This window comes from Apteryx rowi, unplaced genomic scaffold, assembly GCF_003343035.1.
Source record: "Apteryx rowi isolate R43461 unplaced genomic scaffold, aptRow1 scaffold_3, whole genome shotgun sequence".
Taxonomy (NCBI): domain Eukaryota; kingdom Metazoa; phylum Chordata; class Aves; order Apterygiformes; family Apterygidae; genus Apteryx; species Apteryx rowi.
In genome coordinates, this window is record NW_020449418.1 from 6,880,850 (window position 1) to 6,902,449 (window position 21,600).

A 21,600-nucleotide genomic window follows, 5' to 3' on the forward strand; every position below is an offset into this window, starting at 1 on the left:
TTTGCACTAAGTGATCACATTTATTTGAATATTTTCTTTTTTTTGTGTGTGTGTTCTAAAATCGGTTACAGAATAAATACCTGTGCCTCGTAGCAGGAAGTCCACTTTTTTTTTTATACAAAGTGCTTGTTACAGGAAGTTGCATCAGCGATACGCAGAAGGGGGGGGTGCATTTCGGCAACGCTTCCCCTCCTGAAAACTAGAACAGATTTTTTTTTTATTATTTATTCTTTTTTTTTTTTTAAAGTTTCTTTTCCCTTTTTTTGTGCATTAAATTTCCTGCCATTGTGTATTTACAAACCTCTGAAAGAAKARGRAAAAAAAAATGCCAATATGCATGAGAAGTGGCCTTTTAACGCAAAAAAAAAAATCAGCCGTTAAAAAAAAAAGTAACAAACCCAAAATCTACAAGTATCGTTTCATACTGAATCAATGATAGATTTTTTTTTTTTCTTTTTAAAAAGGGAAAGAGCAGAGGGAGGGGAAGGGAAAAACTGAACCAAACCAGAAAAATGAACTCAGAGAAACTGAAACGGAGAAGGAGCCATTGCCCCTTCGGAAGTTTTCCAAAGCCAGAGAGTAGCGAGTAAAAGTGTGACACACAGAACCAGGCGCCCGACCGAAATCCCTGTCGATTTCTTCTCGGTAATTTCTCCCTCGTCTTTTCCCAGCGAGGGGCAGGAAGGACTTTCCAAAATTAAATTAAAAAAAAGAATTAAAAGGAAAAAAACATTATTATTTCATTTTAAAAGGAGAGGAAAAAAAAAAAAAAGAGAGATGAGAGAACAACCCTCCCCAAAATCCTGGAGGGGCGTGAGGTGGGAAGGAAATTGGGTTTGATTTAAAAGGAGAGGAAAAAAAAAAAAAGAGAGATGAGAGAACAACCCTCCCCAAAATCCTGGAGGGGCGTGAGGTGGGAAGGAAATTGGGTTTGATTTAAAAGAAAGAAAAAGCCAAAACAAACCAGACTTTTATCTCCGAACGCGTCATTAACCAGGACTCTCCGGAGGGTTTGACGGTTAACTGGTGACGTAGTGTTTAGCGGAAGGTTGGCCGTAGACCCTATAGAAATCCTGCCGTCCGTGCTGCTGGGATGCGTCAATCCATTCCCTCACGGCAAGTCCCGGGAGCGACTGGGGGACGGTGGGCGCAGGCGGGAGCGGGTGCGAATACTCCTGCGAGGAGACTGTCCAGGGGAAGTGCCCCGACCTGGGGTAGGGCTGGTGCCCGCTGTGGTTGGACACCGAGGAACAGTAACAGTTGTCCACTGAGCAGACGAGGATTTTGCGCCCGCCGTACTGGGAGAGCACGGACTGCTGAGATGACGTGGTGTTGGGATAGTGAGATGGGTTGAAGACGGAGCCCGAGTGCACCGGCTGCGGGCCGCTGGGAAGTCCAACAATGTGCTGCGTGGAGCTACAAGGCACCATGGCTTGTGCGGACTGCCCCTCGCCAGCAGAAGCGCCCTGGCTCATGTACTGGCTCGCCACAGTCCCGGACGATGGCTCTAGGAAGCTGCCCTCGGGGAAGGCGGTGGAGTGCTTGCGCTTCTCCGCTCCGGAGTTGCTGACAGTGCAGGGGTACATGGGGATGCTCTGCAGGAACGGGACCGGGGTACTCAGAGGACCTGCGGAAGGGCAACAGAAGCGCGTCCACATCAGATGCCCCCCGACGGCCCTTCCCCGGGGGGGGGGAAGCTGCGCTGCTAAACCCGTCCCCGAGCGCAAAGGCTCTGCGGCGGCGTACGGAGGCGAGCGGCCCGGCTTGCCTTCTGCACGGCGCAGGGCAGACCCGGGGCGCTCTGGCTGGGTGACCCAAACGGCATCAAAGCCAGCCCTGAGACCCGCGCTCTGGCCCTACATGCGCTGAGGATGGCCCAGGCTGCCCTGCTGGCAGCAAAGAGAGGGGTCACCTATCTGCAGGGCCCCCTGGCGACCCTGCCTGCAGGCTTGGACGGGTCCCAAGCGCCGCTCCCCCAACGTGCACGGGCTGAGCCTGCGCACAGCTCACTCCCAAAGCGCTTGTGACCAGGATCTGCCGCAGAGCATCGCAGCAGGGCAGCCTGGCTGACACAACCCAAATCCCCTACGAGAGGACTGGAAAGCTTCTGCAGGACCTGGTCTGCTCCCAGGCGTGGGCTGTAAGCAAGGGACCACCTCGGTACCCAGCCATCCCTGCCCACAGGCTGAGCCCCCGTCTTCCCGCGGACTTTTCCTGCTGACGGCCAGCCCCTCCGTGGCACCACCCCAAAGCACAGCCTCTGCACAAGTGCTCGGAGAGGCACRGCACGAGGCGGCTTGACACAGGCCTGCAGGCGTCACCCACCTTCCAGCAACTTCCTGAGCTGCTTCTCCTTCTTGGCGATCTCGTTCAGGAAGAGCTTGGAGTTGAGGTGGCCAATTTTGGGTGGGGGCAGGCTGCCACCTGTACAGTTCTGGGTCCTGTTGGGGACCGCGGGCAGAGAGGAGAAGGGTGAGGGACAACACACACTCGGGTGAGGGTCACACTGCCCCCAGTCGCTCCCGCTTCAGCTCCTTCCCCTGCACCCTTCCGGGGCCCGAACACCTGCTGAAGGCCCTCCATACGGAGGCAGTGCCGACGGCAGCGGAGAACCGGCTCTCTTCTCCTGGCTGGTGCCTTTCCCGGCAGCTCAGGGCAGGATGTGGCTCCGTCCAGCCTTGCTTTGAACACCCCGCGTCTGCCGCGCACCTCCGGCAGCCCTGGCCCTGGCCCCGCACCCAGCACCCCCACAAGCTCCCACATCGCCACCCCAGCTGCCTGCATGCACCCGGCGGTTAACTTATAACAAAGCTGAGTATTTCCTCTAGGCCAAGGGGAGAACTTGATTCAAAGCCCCTGGGAGAGGATTTCTTATCCTCCCTGGACAAAGAGGGAAACCGAGGCACGGAGCATGCTTCTCCCAGGCCCTGCAGCATCCCTGGCCCTGCTCCTCATCCGTCTGTCATGCCGCCGCCTCCCGCCACAGCCCCCTTCCCCTCCGAACACACCTGCCTGTCGCGCTTACCTGTCCATTAAGATTTTCACAGACTTGGTGTTCTAGGAGGGGAAGGAGAAGCCCTGGTCAGTAAGGAGAGTCCCTGCACCCACCAGCGTCTCCCGTCCTGTCCCCAGGACATGTGCCAGCCCAGAGGCCACCCCCAGGCTGGGTCACCCCCAGCAGCTCTCCAGCTGCCCCAAATCCCCCCCGTGCTCCTTGCCTTGGCCCTCCTGCGGATGCCCCGGATCACAGCCCCGTGCGATCCCAAAGGGYGTCACCCCGCCTGGCCGCCGAGGCGCCCGGTTCCCAGGAAAGCCTCTTTGCTAAGGCCCCAGGCGCCCCCRGAGCTCGGCGGGAGGAGGGGGAGGGCTCTGTCATCTCTACAGCCCAGAGCAGAGCTGTTCAGGGCATGTGAGGAGGGGATTAGGCCTGGAGGGGATCAGGAGACGGGAGAGCTCATCCAGTCCCTCCTGCAGGCAGAGASGGTGCATCTCCTTCAGCTTTGGGAAATCCTGCTGCCCTCCCCGTCTCGGAGAGCAAAGGGGTCACCCCTGTCTGGGCACCGGCTCCAGGACCTGTGGCTAGGACAGCCTTGAGTCCAGCAGGGCTCAGGAGGGCTCTAAGCCCCAAAAGCTCCTCTCCCCCAGCACAGGCTGCCCYGACCCATTTCTAGCTGCAGCATGTCCTTGGTCACTCCCTCCTTGCACTGATCCCTGCTGGGCTTGAGGASACTGAATGTCCCCTGCTCCTCCTCACCTTCCTGCCACCACCGAGCCCCTGGAGAAATCAGCTAATCCGTGTTACACCAACTGGCTGCTGGAGCCGACGGTGSCCCCAGCCTGCTCCTTGCTGTGCCCCATCCCTCCCTGACCTCCTGGCTCCCGTACAGCCAACCCCCCCCTTCTCATCCCCAGCAGGGACTGCTCTTCTCACCTTCATGAAGTTGATGTCCTCAGTTTTGTCAAACATGACCTGGACGGAGCTGAGGAGCTTCTTGGCCTCCTGCATGCGCTCGTTGAGGTGAAGGACCTGGGCCGCATTCTCGTTGCAAAACTTGGCCTGGGCCTTGTCCAGGATCTCCATGGTTTTCCGCAAGTCCTCGTCCAAGATCTGGTGCATCTTCTCGTACTGCAGACGCACCTCGTCCTTCAGCTGGCTCACCTTCTCCTGGGGGCAYAGGAGCAGGGTCAGCCTCCTCCACACCCCCCGACCTTCTCCGTGATGTCCCAGAACACCTGGTTCCCTCCCCCAGCGGGGCAGGTATGGACCGAGAGCTGCACTCGCACCTCTGCTCTCCTGCAGGGATGCTCACACAGAGCAAACCCTGTGGCCAGCTGCCATATAGGATTCCTGTGTGCCAGGAAGCCCATCGGAGCTAGTGCGGAGGCTCTGCTGATCCAGTAGATCCCCTGGATCTATGTCGTGGGGGCTGGGGGGGGATCACCTCCCAGGGTCTAAAGCCAAGCAACTCCCCGCACCACCAAGGCAGGTGCGTGTGCAGACCGGCTGGCRCAGCTGCAGTCTGGGTCCCGGTGCGCTCCCTCGAGAAAACTCTGCCTATCCCCAACCCCATCCCTAACCCCATCCCCACCACTGAGCCCTCCAAACCCCAGGCTGGGGACACACCATGCTCCATAGCCCTCCCCTCCACGCCTTGAGAGGCCGAGGGGCTTCAAGGACCAAGAGCAAATCTCATTTTATCTGTGTCCCAGCAAAGCACCCACCTTCCACGCCCAGGGGATTTCAGCAGCTCCCCACCACATCCCTGTTTTGTGATCTCCCACCTCCAGACCTTTTCCTGGCCTCACTACTCACCCCAAGACCCATGAGGCTGTGGGGCAGCCCCCAACATGTCCCCCAAAAGGAGGACCGCCAGGACCAAAATGGAGACACCATGTACCAGCTGGGCTGGCTGGCAGTTCCTCCCCTGCACTGTCCTCCCTCCTYCTCCTTGTCCACGTGGCTCTGGGGTCACTGCTACCCCCCCCCCCCCAGCAGAAGCCAGGCCCCACAGTGCCAGAAAGTGATGGTCCCCAGGGTTGGCCACAGCATGGCCAAAAGCATCAGCTACCTCGACCAGCCGCTTGTCCGATTCCAGCTTGTAGAGCTGCTCTTCGATGTCTTGCTCCCGCTCCTCCAGGCGGTCCTGCTGCTTCATCAGCATCTTCTGCAGGGACAAGAGAGGGGAGCGGCTGTCAGAGACAGGAGAGCCGTCCGTGGCAGCAACATGCACAGCCACGCGCGCTGGGAAGCTTCGGKGCTGCTGGCACCAGCTCTACCTATGCTCCCCAGGAGGAACAACCTGGCTTTTCCTCCTGGGTCTCCAAGYATGCCGGGATGTCCCTGCTAAGCCAAAAGCCTGCACATGGCTGGGATCAGTCCCAGCGCAATTGGTTGAGACGGAAAACTCACTCTTTCAATGGTCTYGCACGATGGTTGTGCATGCTGGGCCTCTTTACGGGCTGGAGACCTTGCRTTTAGGTCCCCTGGATGGAGCGCACACTTCAGCCACACGCGCACCCAGCTCGCAGACCCCAAGCAGCACTCCTCGCCGTACCCAGCACCACCGCCAGCTCCTGCTCGGCTCATGTTTGACCTCCAATCCCCAGCCAGGATGGAGGCTGCCAGTGCCAGCATCTCCCCACAGAGACACCCAGCATGAGGCAGCATCCCCATGGCCTAGCAGCTCATCTCGGGCTACGGCAGGGCCGCTTGGAGGCCATCACCCATCCCCAGCAGGCTCCCGCGAGACATCCGCCTTCCCCCTCGCAGACCCGTACGCCGTGCCAAATCCTTTCGCCCTTCCGTGACAAGCCCCAGAGCCAGCGTCAGTGTAATCGGGAGGGACAGAGCGAGGGGGCACGCAGCCCGCTTTCGCCCTCCCCGCCACGCTGCCAGCCCCCGACTCGCTCCTCGGGGCTGGGCCTCAGCAATCGGCCTAATAACCAGGACAAAACCTTATCCCCAGCAAGCAGCTCGACAACCTGGCTTGTGCATGGTGCCCTCACCAGCAGCTGGGCAGGATTAAACCCATCCCCACTGCTGGCAGCCCCTTGGGGCCAAAGGGACGCGGTCAGACCCCGGCCGTGACCTGCTGCAAGGGGAAGGACCTGGTCGACGCCGATCTGACACAACCGGCCCTTGGCACAGCACGAAGCTGGATGAGCCCTTGGTGGGGGCCGGCAGCGATATCTAGGGAGCAGGGAGAGGAGCGGGGAGAAACACTCGAGGTTGCACGGTAGGTTGGTGGCAGAGAGAAGACAAATTCCCAACAGCGCAGCTCGGAGTCCAGAGTGCCCGGGCTCATTTCCGACAAACACGGGCTCACCGGGGAGGGAAGAGGCCACCGGAGCATCGTCGCCCCGGCCCTTGTGCCCCACGCAGGGCTGCAGGGAGGAAGGGCACCACCATCCGGGCGACTTTGCTCTGCTGGCATCTGCCCAGGTCTGCTTGTGCCGTAGGGGCAAGCAGCTGGAGCAGGGCATGTCTGAAGGCATCTATCTCCCCGCCCGATCCGCGTGATACATTGTCACGGCTCTTTTGTAAGCGAGGTTAAAGAAGAGGTTTGGTTGCACTGGACCGAACAGGGACGTGTTTTCAGTTCTGCTCCCGTGGCAGCAGAGAGCTCTGTCCCGGTGGGCAGGAGGAGACGGGCTTTCCAAAACACCCCTGAAATCAACTTCATTTAAAAAAAAAAAAAAAAAAAAGCAGAGCTCTCCTTCTGGGAAGAGCAGCCCATACATTTTCCAGCAGGAGACAGACAAAAAACACAGGCTCACGTCAACCCCCTCCCCCCACCGCCACCCCCTACAAAACATAAGGCGTGAAAAACCCCAAAATGGCTACAAGTGTCTGAGTCATCTGCTCCCCGGCTTGGCACCGCCGCCCGGCTTTCCCGCCAGGAGGCACGCGCAGGGCCCCGGGCACCGGCTCGGCCAGCGGGAAAAGCTGCCGGTGGTGACCGCGGGAGGAGAAAGGGGTTYGGCTCGCCCGCGATGGCCCCGCGGCGTTAGCGAGACGGAGAGCGGCCGGCAGCGAGGCCGAATTGCGAGGGGATTCTCRCTACGACAAACCGCCACGCGGGGATTTATAATCAAGTAATTAATTCCTGGACGAGGCGGGAGGGGGAGGGCGGCAGAAGCGCTGCCGGGATTAATTGCATTGCAGGGAAAGGCTGTCACCTCCGACTCGACGCACGAGCAGGAATTTGAAGCCTCCTCCCGCCTCTTGTTTTTCGGAAGGTCTCCAGCACCTCCAGCCTCGGCACAGCCGGGATCAGCCGGGAGCGTCGGAGGGGCACGGTGGGCTGCCAGCGCGATTCGCTTCCGTTCCYGAAGGAAAGCCGCGCGGCGGAGCGCGGCTGCCACTTCATCACCCCGCTCGCTGGAATTTCCCCGCCGAAATCGCGGTCGACTGACGGGAGAGCCGCCCGCGCCAGCCCCGCGCGCCGAGCTCCCAGCACTGCCTGTCGCCTTACGTGGGGCAGAGCCTGCTCGCTGCCTGCTGCTGGGACTTCCGCACCCTCCGGTCTCCGGACACCGGGCAAATCCCACCAGCCCGTCAGCGTGCCCAGCTCCAGGCAGCCCTGGGATTTCCAGGAACCCGCAGTGGTGAGAGTCGCAAACGGCAGCCAGGGAGAGCCAGGGTAAACGCTTCCGAAAAGCTTTCCCGCTGCAGAAAATGCAGCAGGTGCTGAGCAGAGACTCCGTCCCCGGCCACATCCGCGGGGAGGGCTGAGGTGCCCACCTACACCCCACGCTGCGGCGCAGGTGAGCAAAAGCCACCCCACGACCCTGCTCTTGCGATTCATTAGCACATCTCCAGTCCTGGCAAGGAACGAAGCTCCAAGGGATCCTGGACGTTTTGGTGGCTCCAGTGAAAGCAGYGAGCGTTTCCAGCGCTGGCAGCGCTGAAGACAGGTGGCGAGGCACTGAAGCCCACCGTGGTGAAGCCATGTGGCACGCCATGGCCCACCAAAGGCAGGACCACAAGGACACACTGAGCACCGGCCAGCCAGCAGCTCCCAATGCAAGAGCCGCCTCCAGGAGTCTGCTGGTCCCAGTGGGACCCTCCCTCTGGAGGCCCAGTGGCTGGTTATTGCAAGTGGTTGGGCTTGGCCAGGCCCCAGGAGCTCTCCTTGTCCTCCCAGGGGTTCCCCAACCCTCCCTGCCCATCTCGGACAGGTCTGGCCTCACCTCGGCTGGGAAACGATTGCCTGGTCACAGACTTGGTGACCGCCTGCCCCCTGCACGCACAGCGCTCCTGCCGCTCAGTGAAATGCATCCGTACCCTTAGGGACCAGGCAAAGCGAGCCGGACACGGAGGTGCTGTAGCAATGTCCATCTCTAGAGACGAACAGGGAAGATGAAATGCTGTCCTCCCTGCGCCCTGCCAGGAGACTGGCCACTGATGCCCAGAAAGCCTGGCTTGCTAAGGAYGGTGGTGGGGTTAACCCCAGCCCAATCCGCCGAATGGCCAACAACTACTCAGCGTGCCGAAGGCTGACCGAGCCCGGGAGCCGGGCAGATCTCGCAGCACAGACTGAATTTCTCCCTCTCCAAGCCGCAGAGCCAAAAAACATACCGAGCCTTCACACCAAGCCCTTCTCTAYGCCTCCCTCCCTGCCGGGAGAGACTCGCCGTCTCCACCGCGCGCAGCCAGACCCACCCCGCGTCGGTCCGTCGGGCCCGGCTCTCTCCCCGACGCTGCAGGGCCGCCCTCGCAGGGGCACCCACCGTTTCTCATCGCTCGCACGTTCGGGGCCCGACTGCAGCCCCGCCAGCCCTGCTGATGTGAGGGAGGGAGCCACGGGGTTGACCAGGCAGCCCTGGACACGCCRGTACCTTCTTCTGCCTTTCCACTGTCCTGCAGCCGCCACGGCCCAGTTGCCAACTTTTGTAATTTTTAACAAATCTCACAGTATGCCATGTGTTTTTAAGGTTCCAACTCCTGGACTTGTACGATTACATGAAATTATAAACATATACATAACTTTATATATATATATATTTTTATATATATATATATATATATAAAAAGCTAATTTAATAGTCCCTCACAGCTGGGAAAAGTGGCTGAAATACAACCCAAAGGCTTAGAAATCTGAGAGAATAGAGGACACAGCATTTTCTTTTTTTTAATTTCACATTTGAGTCACTCTCTTGATTTTAGAGTGATTTAAAAACCATACGTATCTGAGGTTGCAGTGGGATGGGAGGGTTTTTCACCCACAGCAACCGAAGCCTTAACAAGACACATGGGTATAAACTACCCCTTCTGGCACTGAGGAGAGAAATTTCATTGTCTCTATAGCACAGATCGAATTCCTTAGGTATTTTGAAAAGGAAAATATATCCCTTTCCCTTCCATCCCCTCCCAAATCTGGTATTTCTGAAGTCATGAACTCCTCCTCCTCCTCCTCCAGGATCAGAATTTCTCAGGGTAATTTCTCATATTTCATGCATGACCTTGATGTTGGGATAACCGGAGCTCTCTCCATGTATATTCCTCTTACGCGAGTCCTTCTTGGACTCTAAGCAAGTCAATGATGATCTTAGTTTGCCTTCTGAGACATGAGGAGGTCCTGTGAGCTTGCAGAATGGCCACCAAAAATAATCTGCCTGAAAGACTAGGAGTAAAACCACAGCAGGTGCAAGCACAGGAAGGTGGTCAGAGACCCTCCAGCTGCAGGTTTTGGAGGAGGAAGGTAGTACAAAACATATACAGAAGGCAATGACTGTGCCTTTCATCTGCAAGCTGAACACACGAGGAGGGTCCTCAGCTCCTGGAAGGATTAGGCCCCTCCAATCCCAAATCTGTTGTTATCTCCCACCACAGTTGTCAGAGCAATAAACGGACTCCCTGAGCAAGGAGGGATATCATATGCCAAAGCCAGCAGAGAGCTGATGTGAATTAATCTGACAGATTAATTAATAAATTAATCTGCGGCTGGGGTAAGCGGATGCTCCATCTAGCTCCAACAGGCCCCAGCGAGACAGTGGCACTTGCTGGACACCAGCTTATTCCGCTGGAATTAAATGTAATCTCCCTCTTCTCTCAGGAGGAAAAAGGCAAGCTGCAACCTCGGAGGAGGTGAGACAGGCACCACGCTGCAAGCACGCGATGGGCATTAACCCCAAGGAGGCCACAGGCCTGCTGAAGGGGGAAGGAGAAGTTAAGTGAGATTATCCTTTGCTCAATTATCCGTAGGCCGAGCGGGGTGAATCCCTGGGTGCGTTTATTAGAAGTTGGGCTGGTTTGGGGTACTGCGAATACCCGTAATCACACGTCGGGAGTGAAACACTATTTGGGGGAACGTCTCTGCACAAAGAAAAGAAAGCACTGCAAAATCTCCCTCTGGCGAGGACGTGCGCAATGGGTCCTGGCGGGATCGCGCACAGAGAAACGGCTTGCTGACTTGCTCGCCAAGTCAAAAGGCACCCGTCAGATCAAAGCCCGGCCACGGAGGATGCCCGAGCAGGAAGGACGGGCTGTGCTTGTGGAGCAAACCGTTTGCCATAATTATCTGCCCGGCGCTAATTGTGAGGAAACTGCCACCGGGGAGGAAGCTTGGTGCTCCCTCAAAACCAACCCACTTTCCAACGGGCAACGCCAGCGCTGGGGTTAAAGCTAAGCCCCGACGGACCCGTCACTCAGTTGGGGCACCCTCTCCCCGCTGCAGGCATCTAGTGAGGTGACAGCACCGAGGCCGTGACTCTGGAGCAGGAAGAGCCCTGGGGGCTTGATGCTAAATTTCATGGTAACTTGGGCTGGAGGAACTCCAGCCATACGTCTACGTGAGGGGGGGGGGGGATGTCTGGCGGGGGACAGGGCTGGCATTATAGACCAGAACATCTGTAAGATTAAACGTCTGAAGCCACAAGACACAAAGATGACAGTAAAGAGTTTAATAGCTTCGAAGACCCAGGGCATCTGGGCTCCTCATCTGAGAGCCATTATGTGACTCCAGTACCACAAGCCTCAGTCCTGCGACGCACACCGGTCCCCGCTCTCCTGGCCCACAATTACCCGGCTGCAAAAGGGGATGCTGGGGCAGAGGATGGTGCTCAGAGCCACCCGAGACCTCGCAGGCAGACCACAGCCAGAGAAACCTGCGGGCAAGACATCTCCCTGGCTTGTTTTGCGCTGGGCTCACCGCTGTCCTCTCCTGAAGGACAGGGCTAAGCCCGCGGTCGGCGCTGAGCGCATGGTAGCTGCGGATTATACCCCTGCCCAATCTGGAGCCCTCTCAGGCTCAACAGCAAGAGCCCAGCGCTCCCCCTTCCCTGCTTCAAAACCCCAAACGAAATCTGGCCCAGCCGAATGTGACCTTGGAGTTGCCACCGGCACAGCAGGAGTAAGTCACGGCTTGGTCCGGCCATGCTGGGCAGCAAAGCCCTGTGACAGGGTTGGAGGAGAACCAAAAGTCGGGAGTCCTGCGTGCCGGGGACGGCCAGCGGCCAGGTGGAGGAGGAAGTGTCCTGCGCCTCCAGGGCTATGCAGACCTTCTCCTGGCTATTCCACCACAGCGKGAAGATCTTCCCAGGGGAAAGCTGGTGGCAAGACCCCAGTCCGCATGAGCGTTTGGCGCGCCGCAAACCTTGTCTAAGCTGCGCTTTCTCCTGCAGCACCTCTTYCCTGGAGGTGCTAAGCTTCGCGTCAGCCCCAGCCTGACTCCGACTGGGATTAGGAAGGAGCCTGGCGGTTTCTTGTGTTTCGTGACAGCCAGAAAGGTGCCCCGAGCCCTATGGAGCAGCTTTGGTTTTAAACAAGAGTGGGAGCAGTGAAAACCTGGAGGAGCTTACAGCTGCGGTGTTTGCGAGGAAAGTGAGGCCTGTGTGGACTCYTGGATGTCTGATAAAGGTTGTGCTCCCCTCAGGGCCATTCTCCCAGCAAGAGAGATAACCGAATCTCTGCGCACTGGCTTTCAGGATGCTACTTCACACCCTCCATCAAACTGGGCAGCAATTAGCCAGGGGTTCAGACGTTATTACAGGAGGGCAGATGGACAAACAGCATGATTACACAGCCCTCGTTCCCTTAAGAAACCAGGATGAAAAAATTTAGACTAGACAGTGTGTGTGTGCTCTGCTACCATGTACCGCACCTCCCTCCTTGCTCGCGCCTGCCCCATCACTCAGGCAAGTCCCCACTTCTGTCCCAGTCTGCAAGGCGAGGATTGCCACACAATTCACGTACTGGATGACACCATGCAACCAAATTCCACTGGGATTTTAATAAAGAATTTTAAGACACCCCAAATTTGGAGGGGGGGGTGCTGGGTGTGGGAGGGAGCAGAAATCCAGACTGCTCGACACAGTCCCTTTAAATCCAACTGGATAGCTGGCCGAGGGCAGGAGAGCTTGGATCTCTACCTCTCTCCTTCCTTCTCCTTTGCACTCGCTCTTTCCCCTTGCAGCCAAATCACAGCCACCGAGTGAATAAGGACATTGTTTGCAACAACCGGAAAGACAGAACTGAGGGAGCAGCACAGAGTGTGAAGGGGAGGAAGGGCGAGGAGGAGGAAGGTGGAACTGGAGCAAAGAAGCCATGAAGGGCAGATGCCTTTCTTGGGAATGGCTCCAGACACCTGCAGCTGAGCCCAGGGACTAGGATCAAGGACCCTTATTGAGAGACGAGCATCCTGACACAGAGCTTGCTTGGGGAAAAGAGGTTGCTGGCTCCCCTTGTGAAGCAGCACAGAGCTGGAAATGGGATTGAAGTCGCTGCAACTGAATTTTAATGCACCACAACCACGGACCTAGGAGGCAAGTGCACACTTTCACCTCCCCTTGCCTCCCACTTGCAAACTTCCTGCTTTTCAGCCCTGCTCTACAATAAACTAGCCAATTTTCTGAGAAAAACCTACGCTACAAGCTATTCTGATCCCTTCTGAGAGCATCCCCCACCTGCAAACAAAAGTCGATGCTTTGCAAAATGCTCCGTCACTTCTTGTCACGGTGCGGCTGACTCGGGGGCAGAGCACGTGAGCCGCCCCCCCCGTCCCCCCCGTCCCCCAAATACAAGAAATTGCTCAAACGTGGAAGGTTTTGACCTTCTGCACCGCACCTGACTGCAGTCACAGGGGAGTTTTGAAAGGGGCAGGCTGCCAAATGTAGCACGGGAGTTTGGCCCCAGCCTGAACCATCCTGGGAAGAACAAGAGGAGCTGGAACAAGGTGCCTTTAAGGCCTGGATTTCGGCGCCAGTAAGGGATGCTGTGGCTCAGCATCCCCTTGGACAGCCTGGGGGAGCTCTCCAGCCTCGGGGGGCAGAGGATACCTGCGCCCCCGGTACGGCACTGAGCCAGGCGGGTTTCCCCCGGGGCTGCCCATCGAACGCGGCGCACGCCTCTGCGGGCGAGTGCCACCGACGCCACCGCCCTGCAGCCTGGCGGCAGGGGCAACACCGACGTCCCTGCAGGCCCCGCGCGCCTGCAGGCGAGGAGCGAACCTGTCACCAAGGCCTTCCGGCCCGTCCATCCTACCCCACTGCAGACAGGGCGCCCGGCCCCGAGCCGGGGAGAACCAGTACGTTAAAACTTCCAGCCCCCGCGCTACTTGCAGGAGGCCGATCCGTTTGCAGAGACAGGAAGGAAATGTTTTCTGGTTGGGGTTTCATCTTGCACAAATTTACAGTAACCACCAGGCAGGAGGGGAGGTCTCAGGGCCGAGGAGGACGGCTTCACCTCCCCCGGCTAGCCAGGAGCACACACACGTTATTTCGGGGGTTCGCTTTTCTCAYGGTGCTCTCTGAGCAGGATCAGGCAGTTTTATCCCCGGCAGGGGAAGGGAGCAGCCTCCAGCACATTAATAGCTGCTCTTGCTAGGGATGGGGGCAGCAGCTGCCCAGCACACGGGCATCAGAGACACCCCCTTGCTAGATGCCAGGGGACTCCCCAAATGCCAGGAGAGCTGGTGTTTCAGGGAAAAGGGCTGGAGGTTGAACGTCCAGCACAGGCTTGCAGGGAGAGGACAYAGGACGCCTTTTGCAACAGTGACTTTCCGCCCACTTCTCATGCCAGGCTGGGTGGAGAAACTTCCCACCTGTCCCATCGCCCTGTGAAACACTGCCTGGTCTGGCCCAAGCAGGTGACATCTCCGAGCCTTCCCTAGGAAGCATGAAGGAGAAATCATGAGGTTAAGCCCCATGTCCCAACTCCAGCGTCTACCTCAGTATGGGGCATCACTATAGCTTGGCTGGTACACAGCGGCCAGATGCTTCTTCCGAGTCATGACTCACGTCTGCCCGGAGGTATTTAGGTCAGCCCTTGTCCCTGAAGCACCCCAGGACAGCGAGAGCAGAGCGAGCCACGCTCTTCTGCCTGCATCTAACACGTCGCCAGCACTGCCCAAGCCATGTCCCAGTGCGCAGCCCCTGCCACTTCCCAGCCCCCCGCCAGCCCAGCAGGAGGAGGTGCCCGGGCTGAAGCTGAACATCTGGTAGCCTGGGGTGGCCTGGCTCCTTCCAGCTGTTCCCAAACCGCCGTGGGGCAGCACACACTTTGCAGCGGTGCGCACTGGCTGCAGCAGATGGAGGACGAGCGGGGCAGGGGAGGGGGGGCCGCTGCATCCACTCCCCACTGCTCGGCTCTGCTTTCGTAACGGCAGGGACTCAGATCCGCAGTGTCACTGCCGTGCAGGGGCCCCTTCTGCCTGCCCCTTCCCCGCGTCGCCCCCCCGCCCTTCCCCAGGGACCGGCCTCCCCCGGGTCCTGCATCCGGCCGGCAGCTATGCCTGGAAAGGAAATGACATGCAGTAGCAGTGCCCTATTCCTGCCAGCCAGGCCAGATCCTAGGAAGATCCTCGGAAACGGCCTGTGCAGGGCCAAAGGTGAGGGCAAGGGGATCAGCCCTCCCTTTTTCTCAGCCCCTAACCGTCTCGGAGGGGGGGAGCTGCTCCRTGGCTCAGCTTGGGGTGGTGGTGGGGGGCTCCGATTCGTACTGGCATCTGCAGGGTGGAGGCGAGTCTCGAGTGGGGAGAGAGCAGCGCTGGCTCTGGAGGGGGAAGAGCACCCGGACAGAGGGGTCAGGGCTCTTGAATGTGGCGCCCGCTTGYTTGACAGCCTGCAGGACCCAAGTCGCACGTAGCAAGAGCAGCACAACTGAACATCGCAGCTGGGGAGACCCGATCAGAAAGCAACCACTTCCCTTCCCCAGCAGGTCCGGCCGCGGGGCCGAGACGGACAGCACCACGCAGAGAGACGTGGCACAGGTTACAGAGCAAGACTGCAACTCTGCCTTGGGCTCCCCAAAACAGCTCTGCTCAGAGCTGCGTTCCCCTGACCGCCGGGGGACAAACTGGTGGCCTCAGCTGGCTCCTCCTGAGCCTTCAAAGCAGCAGATCCTGGGCTGCAGCTCGTGCTAAGGGACCGCAGCGATCCCAGCAGCCAAGGACTGCTTTTCCCCTTGTTTACAYCGAGCAGAGAGGAAGAACTTGTTAGCAAAGGGAAAATAAGGAGTATTGTGTTGCATGGGGCCAGCAGTGGGATTTCGGGAGTCCAGGAAATCAGGATCTATTCTCTGCCTGAAAGTGACCTTCAGAACGACCTTGAGGAAGTTAATTCACTTCTCTGGGCCTCTGTTTCCCCTCCTGCTCTTTGCCTGTTGCTGAGCTGCCAYGGGCTCTATCACAGGGATTACTTGTGGCGATGCATTTTATACGGCCCACAGCATGAACGGGAACACAAGGCCATGCCTGAGATGGAGTTTGCTGGAGAAGGAAGGGGTTATGTGAGAAGCAGGTGATATCTTCATTTGTTTCAGCAGAGAATGGATTTGCAAATCAACCTACCAGAAATCAATTTACATTCAGCCCGGCAGGATTTCAACCCGGAGCACAAGGCAGCCGCTCTGCCCAGCAGCGCTGCCACACAGGAGGAAAGGGAAGAGCTCAGATCCGGTAGCAAGCACGGCTTGTGACAGCTGCAGAGCTGTTGGAGAAAGCACGAACCCACCAAACGCCAGGGAACGAGGAACCGCGYTCCCTCCTCCAACCTCCATCGACGCTCATGGAAATCGGCCCTTGCCCTTCCAGCGAGAGTCAGTAAATCCCAGCTGCTCACAGCGAAGATGCCCTCTCCCATCAGGCAATGGGGAAGCTGCAGAGCGTGACCCACATTTACCAGTGAAGGTCGCGTCCTCCTGCCCCTAATCCCCCTGCAATCCCACCCTCCCCACCAGCCCACCCGCAATGACGTCCCCAGCTGCCAACGCCCGAAAAGGAGGCCCTGCGTCAGGCCCTGGGACAGCACTCGCTCACCCTGGTGACCAGCCAGAGCCACTGTGGGACCTAATGGGGCTTTGGGAGAAGGAGGTCAGGGGCTCTCACAGCAGCTTTCGGACMCCAATTTTAAGCAGGGCCAGACAGCCACTTCAAGGGGCAAAGGGGGATAAGGGAGATTAAGGAGCAGGGAGATGAGGCCGCTGGCTCTGGACGCGGCCTGGAGCAGGTCCAGGAGGGCAGCACCATGGGGCTGAACAGCCTTCCTGATACGGGGTGCCTGCTATGGGCGATGCTGCAGGCTGTGAACCCCTCCAAAAACAGAGGTGCCCAGCCAGCCTCCTGCCCCGGGAGGACCCAGCAGAGACGGTGCTTGGCTGGAGAAGGGCTCCCGCAGTCCCGTCCCTTGCTGCCAACCCCCTCCCCAATGCCTCAGCAAGGTGGCACCAGCTGTGGCATTAAGCTGGGCCCTTGGCCCCACAGAGTTGGGGACAAGCCCAGCTYCACCACTGACTCGCAGCTCCTGCTCCATCACCTTTAGACCTCAATTTTCTCACAAAATGATACCCAGGAAGGTTGTTTTCCCTCAGTAGCAYCCTTTCAGCAGCCTGCAGGACTCACGCACGTGAAAAATCCTGTCCAGCCCTCCCCCAAGCACACCCGAGGCTGAGGGGACAGCAGATGCTTTTGGGTGTTGCATGAGCAAGACCCAGAGACCAGCTCCAAGAGCCCCTGGCCTCGCTCCCAGCCCTCCCTCTCCCACCGGCACGCTGAGGCCCACAGCCAAGGCCGTCGCGTGGCTGCATGGGGCACTTCCTCGCTGCATGGGGCTCACGCGGCTGCTGCCATGCTTCCTGCACCTGGGCCCCGTCCCCTCCCAAACTGCAAACCTGCCTTCCCCTCGTCCCTGCAGATGTGGAGATATGCAAAACCACATTGCTCTGCTGTCCMTGCTCAGCACATGCACAAACCTCCCCCCTGCTTGATGGCCCAGACCCTGGGACAAAGCAGCTGGAGCAAGCCGGGTGCACAGAGATCACAGCGGGGACAGGGGGATGCAGGGAACGGGGCGGATTGGCCCAACAGGGCTGTGGCTGCGAGCACAACCAGGCCCTCAGGCAGAGAGGAGCTCAAGAAACCTTTTTTTCCCTCTGCTGTGAAGGGAGCGCGAGGAGATCCCCACCCAGGCCTGGGCGCGGACTCCGGCCAGCAGCCGTTCCCAGCCCGCAGGACTCCCGGCCAGATTGCAGGAGGGAGGACAGTCCAGGCTGCCTTCGCCTGGGAGCAGAGAGAGCCAGAAAGAGTCACAGGGCTTGGCTTCGTGTTTATGAAGGACAAGGTCCGTGTCTTCTCTGCCACTAGGGATGCAAGGGAGGAGCTCTTTTCCCCCTATTTTGGTTTTAGGGAAAAACCGTCCTGGTTTGGGACTGCCTTCTGCTTATAAATCAGTGCCAGGATTCACCCCGCTGCTGAGCTGTCTGCCCAACACAGGGCTCCTACTCCAGGCTAAGGCACAACCCACCATGAAACGCCCCCCGAGCAGGCAGGTTGCCTTCCCGGAGACAGGGCTGGGAGCTCACAGGACCTCAACTTGGCGTCCGGAGCATTGGCACCTAGCCAGCGCCATGACGGGGAAGGCACAGGACTTTCTGACATTGTAGAAAGTTTCGGGACTCAGATCTGAACCCAAGCACTCTGAGCAACTGTTTCCAGCCACTTGAGGCCTTGGACTGACACCAACACGTGGAGCACATCTGGCCCTTGCTGACAAACACTGCCATCAAATCCTTGTACCTCCTCCCTGACATTCCAGAAAATAAAAGCCAGGCCCTGCAGTGACACTGCCTGCCTGAAAAAGCCCAGGCTAAGGTGCTCCAGAGTGCAGGGACCCTGGGGGAGAGAGAAATGAGTTTGCTCCTCAAACCTCTGGAAGGCGACGTAGGAAGGTGCCCAACTTGCTGTATTGTCCCAGGCAAATCAGTTCCTCATGGTAGGCCCCAGTTTCCCAGCTCGGAGAAGGGCAGCACTGACCAGTGTGGGGAGCAGGGAAGGAACAGGATTAACCAGGTTTCACAGTGTGCTCTGAGAGTGTAAGAAATCATGCAAGAAGTCCTGCCCTTTCCGCCTGCAGCACACTCTGTGCTTGTGGTTTCTTGAAAGCTTCAACCAATTTACACTAAAGCTACTGTGGCCCCAAACTCCCTTTTTTCCCCTCTTCTGTCTCCAGTTTCACGGACCTGCCCCTTCTCAACCATGGACCCAAACGAGAAATTAACCCAGTAAAACAAAGCAGTCTACTTTGAGCTGGATCATCCTCCTGAACTGGCTCTCACAAGCAGTCTGCTGACTCCAGGAGGACCGGGTGGTGACAAAAATGGGTGGCTGTTTAGTGTTTTAACTTGGTTCATTGAATCACAAAATCCTGCTTCTCACCCAAGCCCCCTTCATCACTGCTCTGATATATCAGCTATGAGTCGTTCCTTCCATAACCCCCACAAAAAACAAACAAACTTTGGCAGCACCCCCAATCCTGCCTTGGTCTGCTGCCGTCCCAGTCTTTTCTAACTGTCGTATCCCAAGATCTTCCAAATGTGCTGCAAGTTCAGGGTCCCGGCCAGCAGTCCCCAAACTGTGGCTGGCAGGATGCCTTGCCTTCAAAAGCAGTCATCCCATAAAGACCCACTCTCATCACTTGGCAGCAAATCTACCCCCATCTGCAGCCCCTGCAATATTGAGACACGCTCTTTCAAACATCTTGGATTCAAAATCCAGCTGGCCTACGTGATCTCAGAGCTTTCTCCCTGCAGGGGAGAAACACAGCCAGCCCCTTCCACCCATCCTCCTATTGAAGACTGAGCTGACTCCCTTCCCTGCCCAGAGACCTCTGCTTTGCACCGACCCTGGCTCAGCCCTGGCACGGCAAGACCTGAGCAGCAGCTCTGAACAACAGCCCCTTCCGCTTCCCACCCCTCTGCCTGGCTGGCAGGGAGGGCAAGGGTCTATATTTGAGCAGCAGCTTCCTCTCTGGAGGGTGCCAGTTTGAGGACTCGGACACGCAAGGAGGTTATTGAGGAAACCAAAGACAGCACCTACGAGCTGAGTACCTGCTGCGATACCTGCGTGCACCCCCTTCCCCTGCTTCTCACGCATCCGAGCCTTGAGACCATCAGAAAGTGCCAGAGCAACAACCTGCAGCCTCTCGCATGGTGACCTAGAGCCGAGGAGCCTGGCGGCGCCCACGGCACAAGCCCCTCGCCGGGCTCAGCGCAGCTCGAGAAAGGAGACTCTGCTTGGATTTTAAGGCCGTGATTTTTTTTTTCCTCACAACTGATCTAGTTAAACTTCCAACTGCTCAAGGCTATTTTAATTTGTACTGGTAAGTTAAATCAACACAAACAAGGGCAGAACGGGTTTATATGCACCCCTATTACTGGCTTGCACCAACTGGAGCACAGCTAGATTTCTCTAGGCAGCCGTTTTTCTAATAAAGATGGGGGGGGCTTTTTTTTGTGCACTTCCAACTGACAAATGGAGCCTGAAAGTGACTTGGGAGTCAAAGTCTTACGGAAAGTCAAGGTGACTTATGCACCTATATGCTGGATTCAAAGAGCTCTGCAAAAATGCAGATCAACTAACAAGATTTATAAAACCTGTTAGGGGCTTAGAGGCTGCTTAACTCTAAAAGGTGTCAATGAAAGTGCCTAACTTGCAGAGGAATGGATAGGACTTACAAATGCGGCTATCTCAACCTTTTGGTTCCTTGAAGAAAAGGGGATTCAAGCTCTCTTGAAAACAAGGTTTTGACACATCAAAATCTTTATTCAAAGCCTTGGCTGCTCCACCACTGATTTCTAAAGTGAAGGAAACATAGTCCTGCTGCTGCATATAACCGTTGCAAACATTGACTCCAAAGTCGCAGCAGAATCTGCTGCTTCAGCTAACCAGCAAGAGAAACCACCCAGAAGAACATGAGATTCAATTGGATTCGGCACTCAAACTGGAAAAAAAGAGAGAGCGAAAAAGGGAACTTTGCGCTTCTACAGCTCCCCCAACGCCAGGCTCTCCGCGGCGTTTTACGGGCCTGAAGCGGCCCTTCGACACCTGCACGCACTAAAGCCCGCGTACGGCGAGTCCGTTTGCGGCTCAGAACCGCACAGCGGCCTGAGCCGCTCGCATGAGCAGGGGCACAACCCCGGACCTCGGGGCGAGAGCTCTGCTGCTGTGGAAGGTTTGTATTTCGACCGCGATGTGTCACTGCTAAGCACCAAGGACCCCCTCAACTGTCTCCGTACGTGAAAGACCCTGGGTTTTCGCTTTCCTCCATTTTTTGAGAGGCGGCTGTTCAGAATCTGAAAGCCTGGATTATAATCTTTATGAATCCCATAGTTAGAACGTGCTGAACAGCAGCCCAGCAATACCAGATGTTCAAACAAAGCTGCCAACCGACAGCTGTCTGCAGCTTGCAGCGTGTTTTTACTTTAAAATGCAAAATGATACCAATCTATATTAAAAGAGATACATTCGGAGCCTTGCGATAGCAGCTGAAGCCGCGGATATTGCTCTTTCATGTTGGGTGTGGCAGCAGAAGGAAATATCTCAGAAACTACTGCTTAAACCGCCCTCCCAGCCCCCCCCAAATCCTGGCCCCTTTCCTAATGGGAAAGAGACTCACGTTACTGTTTGAGTGCCGTGAATGTACCAGTGCGTGTCCAAACAAGCCAGTAAAAAGAAAAATGCAGCATGAACAAACACCGTCTAACGAAGGATGCCAGAACGAATCTGGGCGCTGCAGAGCCTGCACCTGGCTTTAAGCAGCGCGAGGACGACGTAGCTTCGTCGGCCAAACACGATGGAGACACGCAAGGGGATGAAGAGAGCCAGCTCCCCTCCCGCCCTCCCCACCTAGGGGTCGTGGGTGCAAGGGGACAAGGCAGCAGCCTTGGGATGAAGGGTTCAGTGATGCCTCTCCTCCCTTGCCGGCGATCGCCCAACCCCATCCCAAATCAGAGGGAGCAACGCTAGAAGATCTACCTAGCTTCTGACCAGTGGAGAACCAGCAGCGAAAGCAAGTGTTGGAGAAACACCTGCCACTGCTTGGCACTCATGAGAGGCTGGACACCAACCTCCCTCTATAACCCTGGGGTAAACCTGCCCCTGTAGAGGGATTCAAGGCAACAATGATGCTGGCTAACACCACAAGCCCCAGCTCTGACAGCTCCTGACACTGCAATCCTTTAGCTGGAACAGGCCCATCCATTCAGCATCCCATCTCGGGTTGTCCCATTTCCATCTAAAACACACCCAGACTCTTGTGTAACATTGATCCCACTGGGGAAACCCTGCAGGGGCCTCATATGAGGCTCAATGTACAGCAGGTTTTGAG

General features: G+C 57.3%; 1 protein-coding gene across 1 annotated transcript in view; it reads right to left on the reverse strand.

Moving 5' to 3' along the window:
* TRIM8 (tripartite motif containing 8) overlaps positions 1–21,600 on the reverse strand; it is a 37,618-nt gene continuing 16,018 nt past the window's right edge. Inside the window, exons 3-7 of the mRNA XM_026069759.1 lie at positions 5,070–5,165; positions 3,932–4,165; positions 3,026–3,057; positions 2,326–2,441; positions 1–1,627 (exon numbers count right to left, since the gene is read on the reverse strand). Coding sequence (XP_025925544.1) covers positions 1,020–1,627; positions 2,326–2,441; positions 3,026–3,057; positions 3,932–4,165; positions 5,070–5,165 — 1,086 coding nt within the window. The 3' untranslated portion in view covers positions 1–1,019. The remainder of the gene's footprint in view (positions 1,628–2,325; positions 2,442–3,025; positions 3,058–3,931; positions 4,166–5,069; positions 5,166–21,600) is intronic.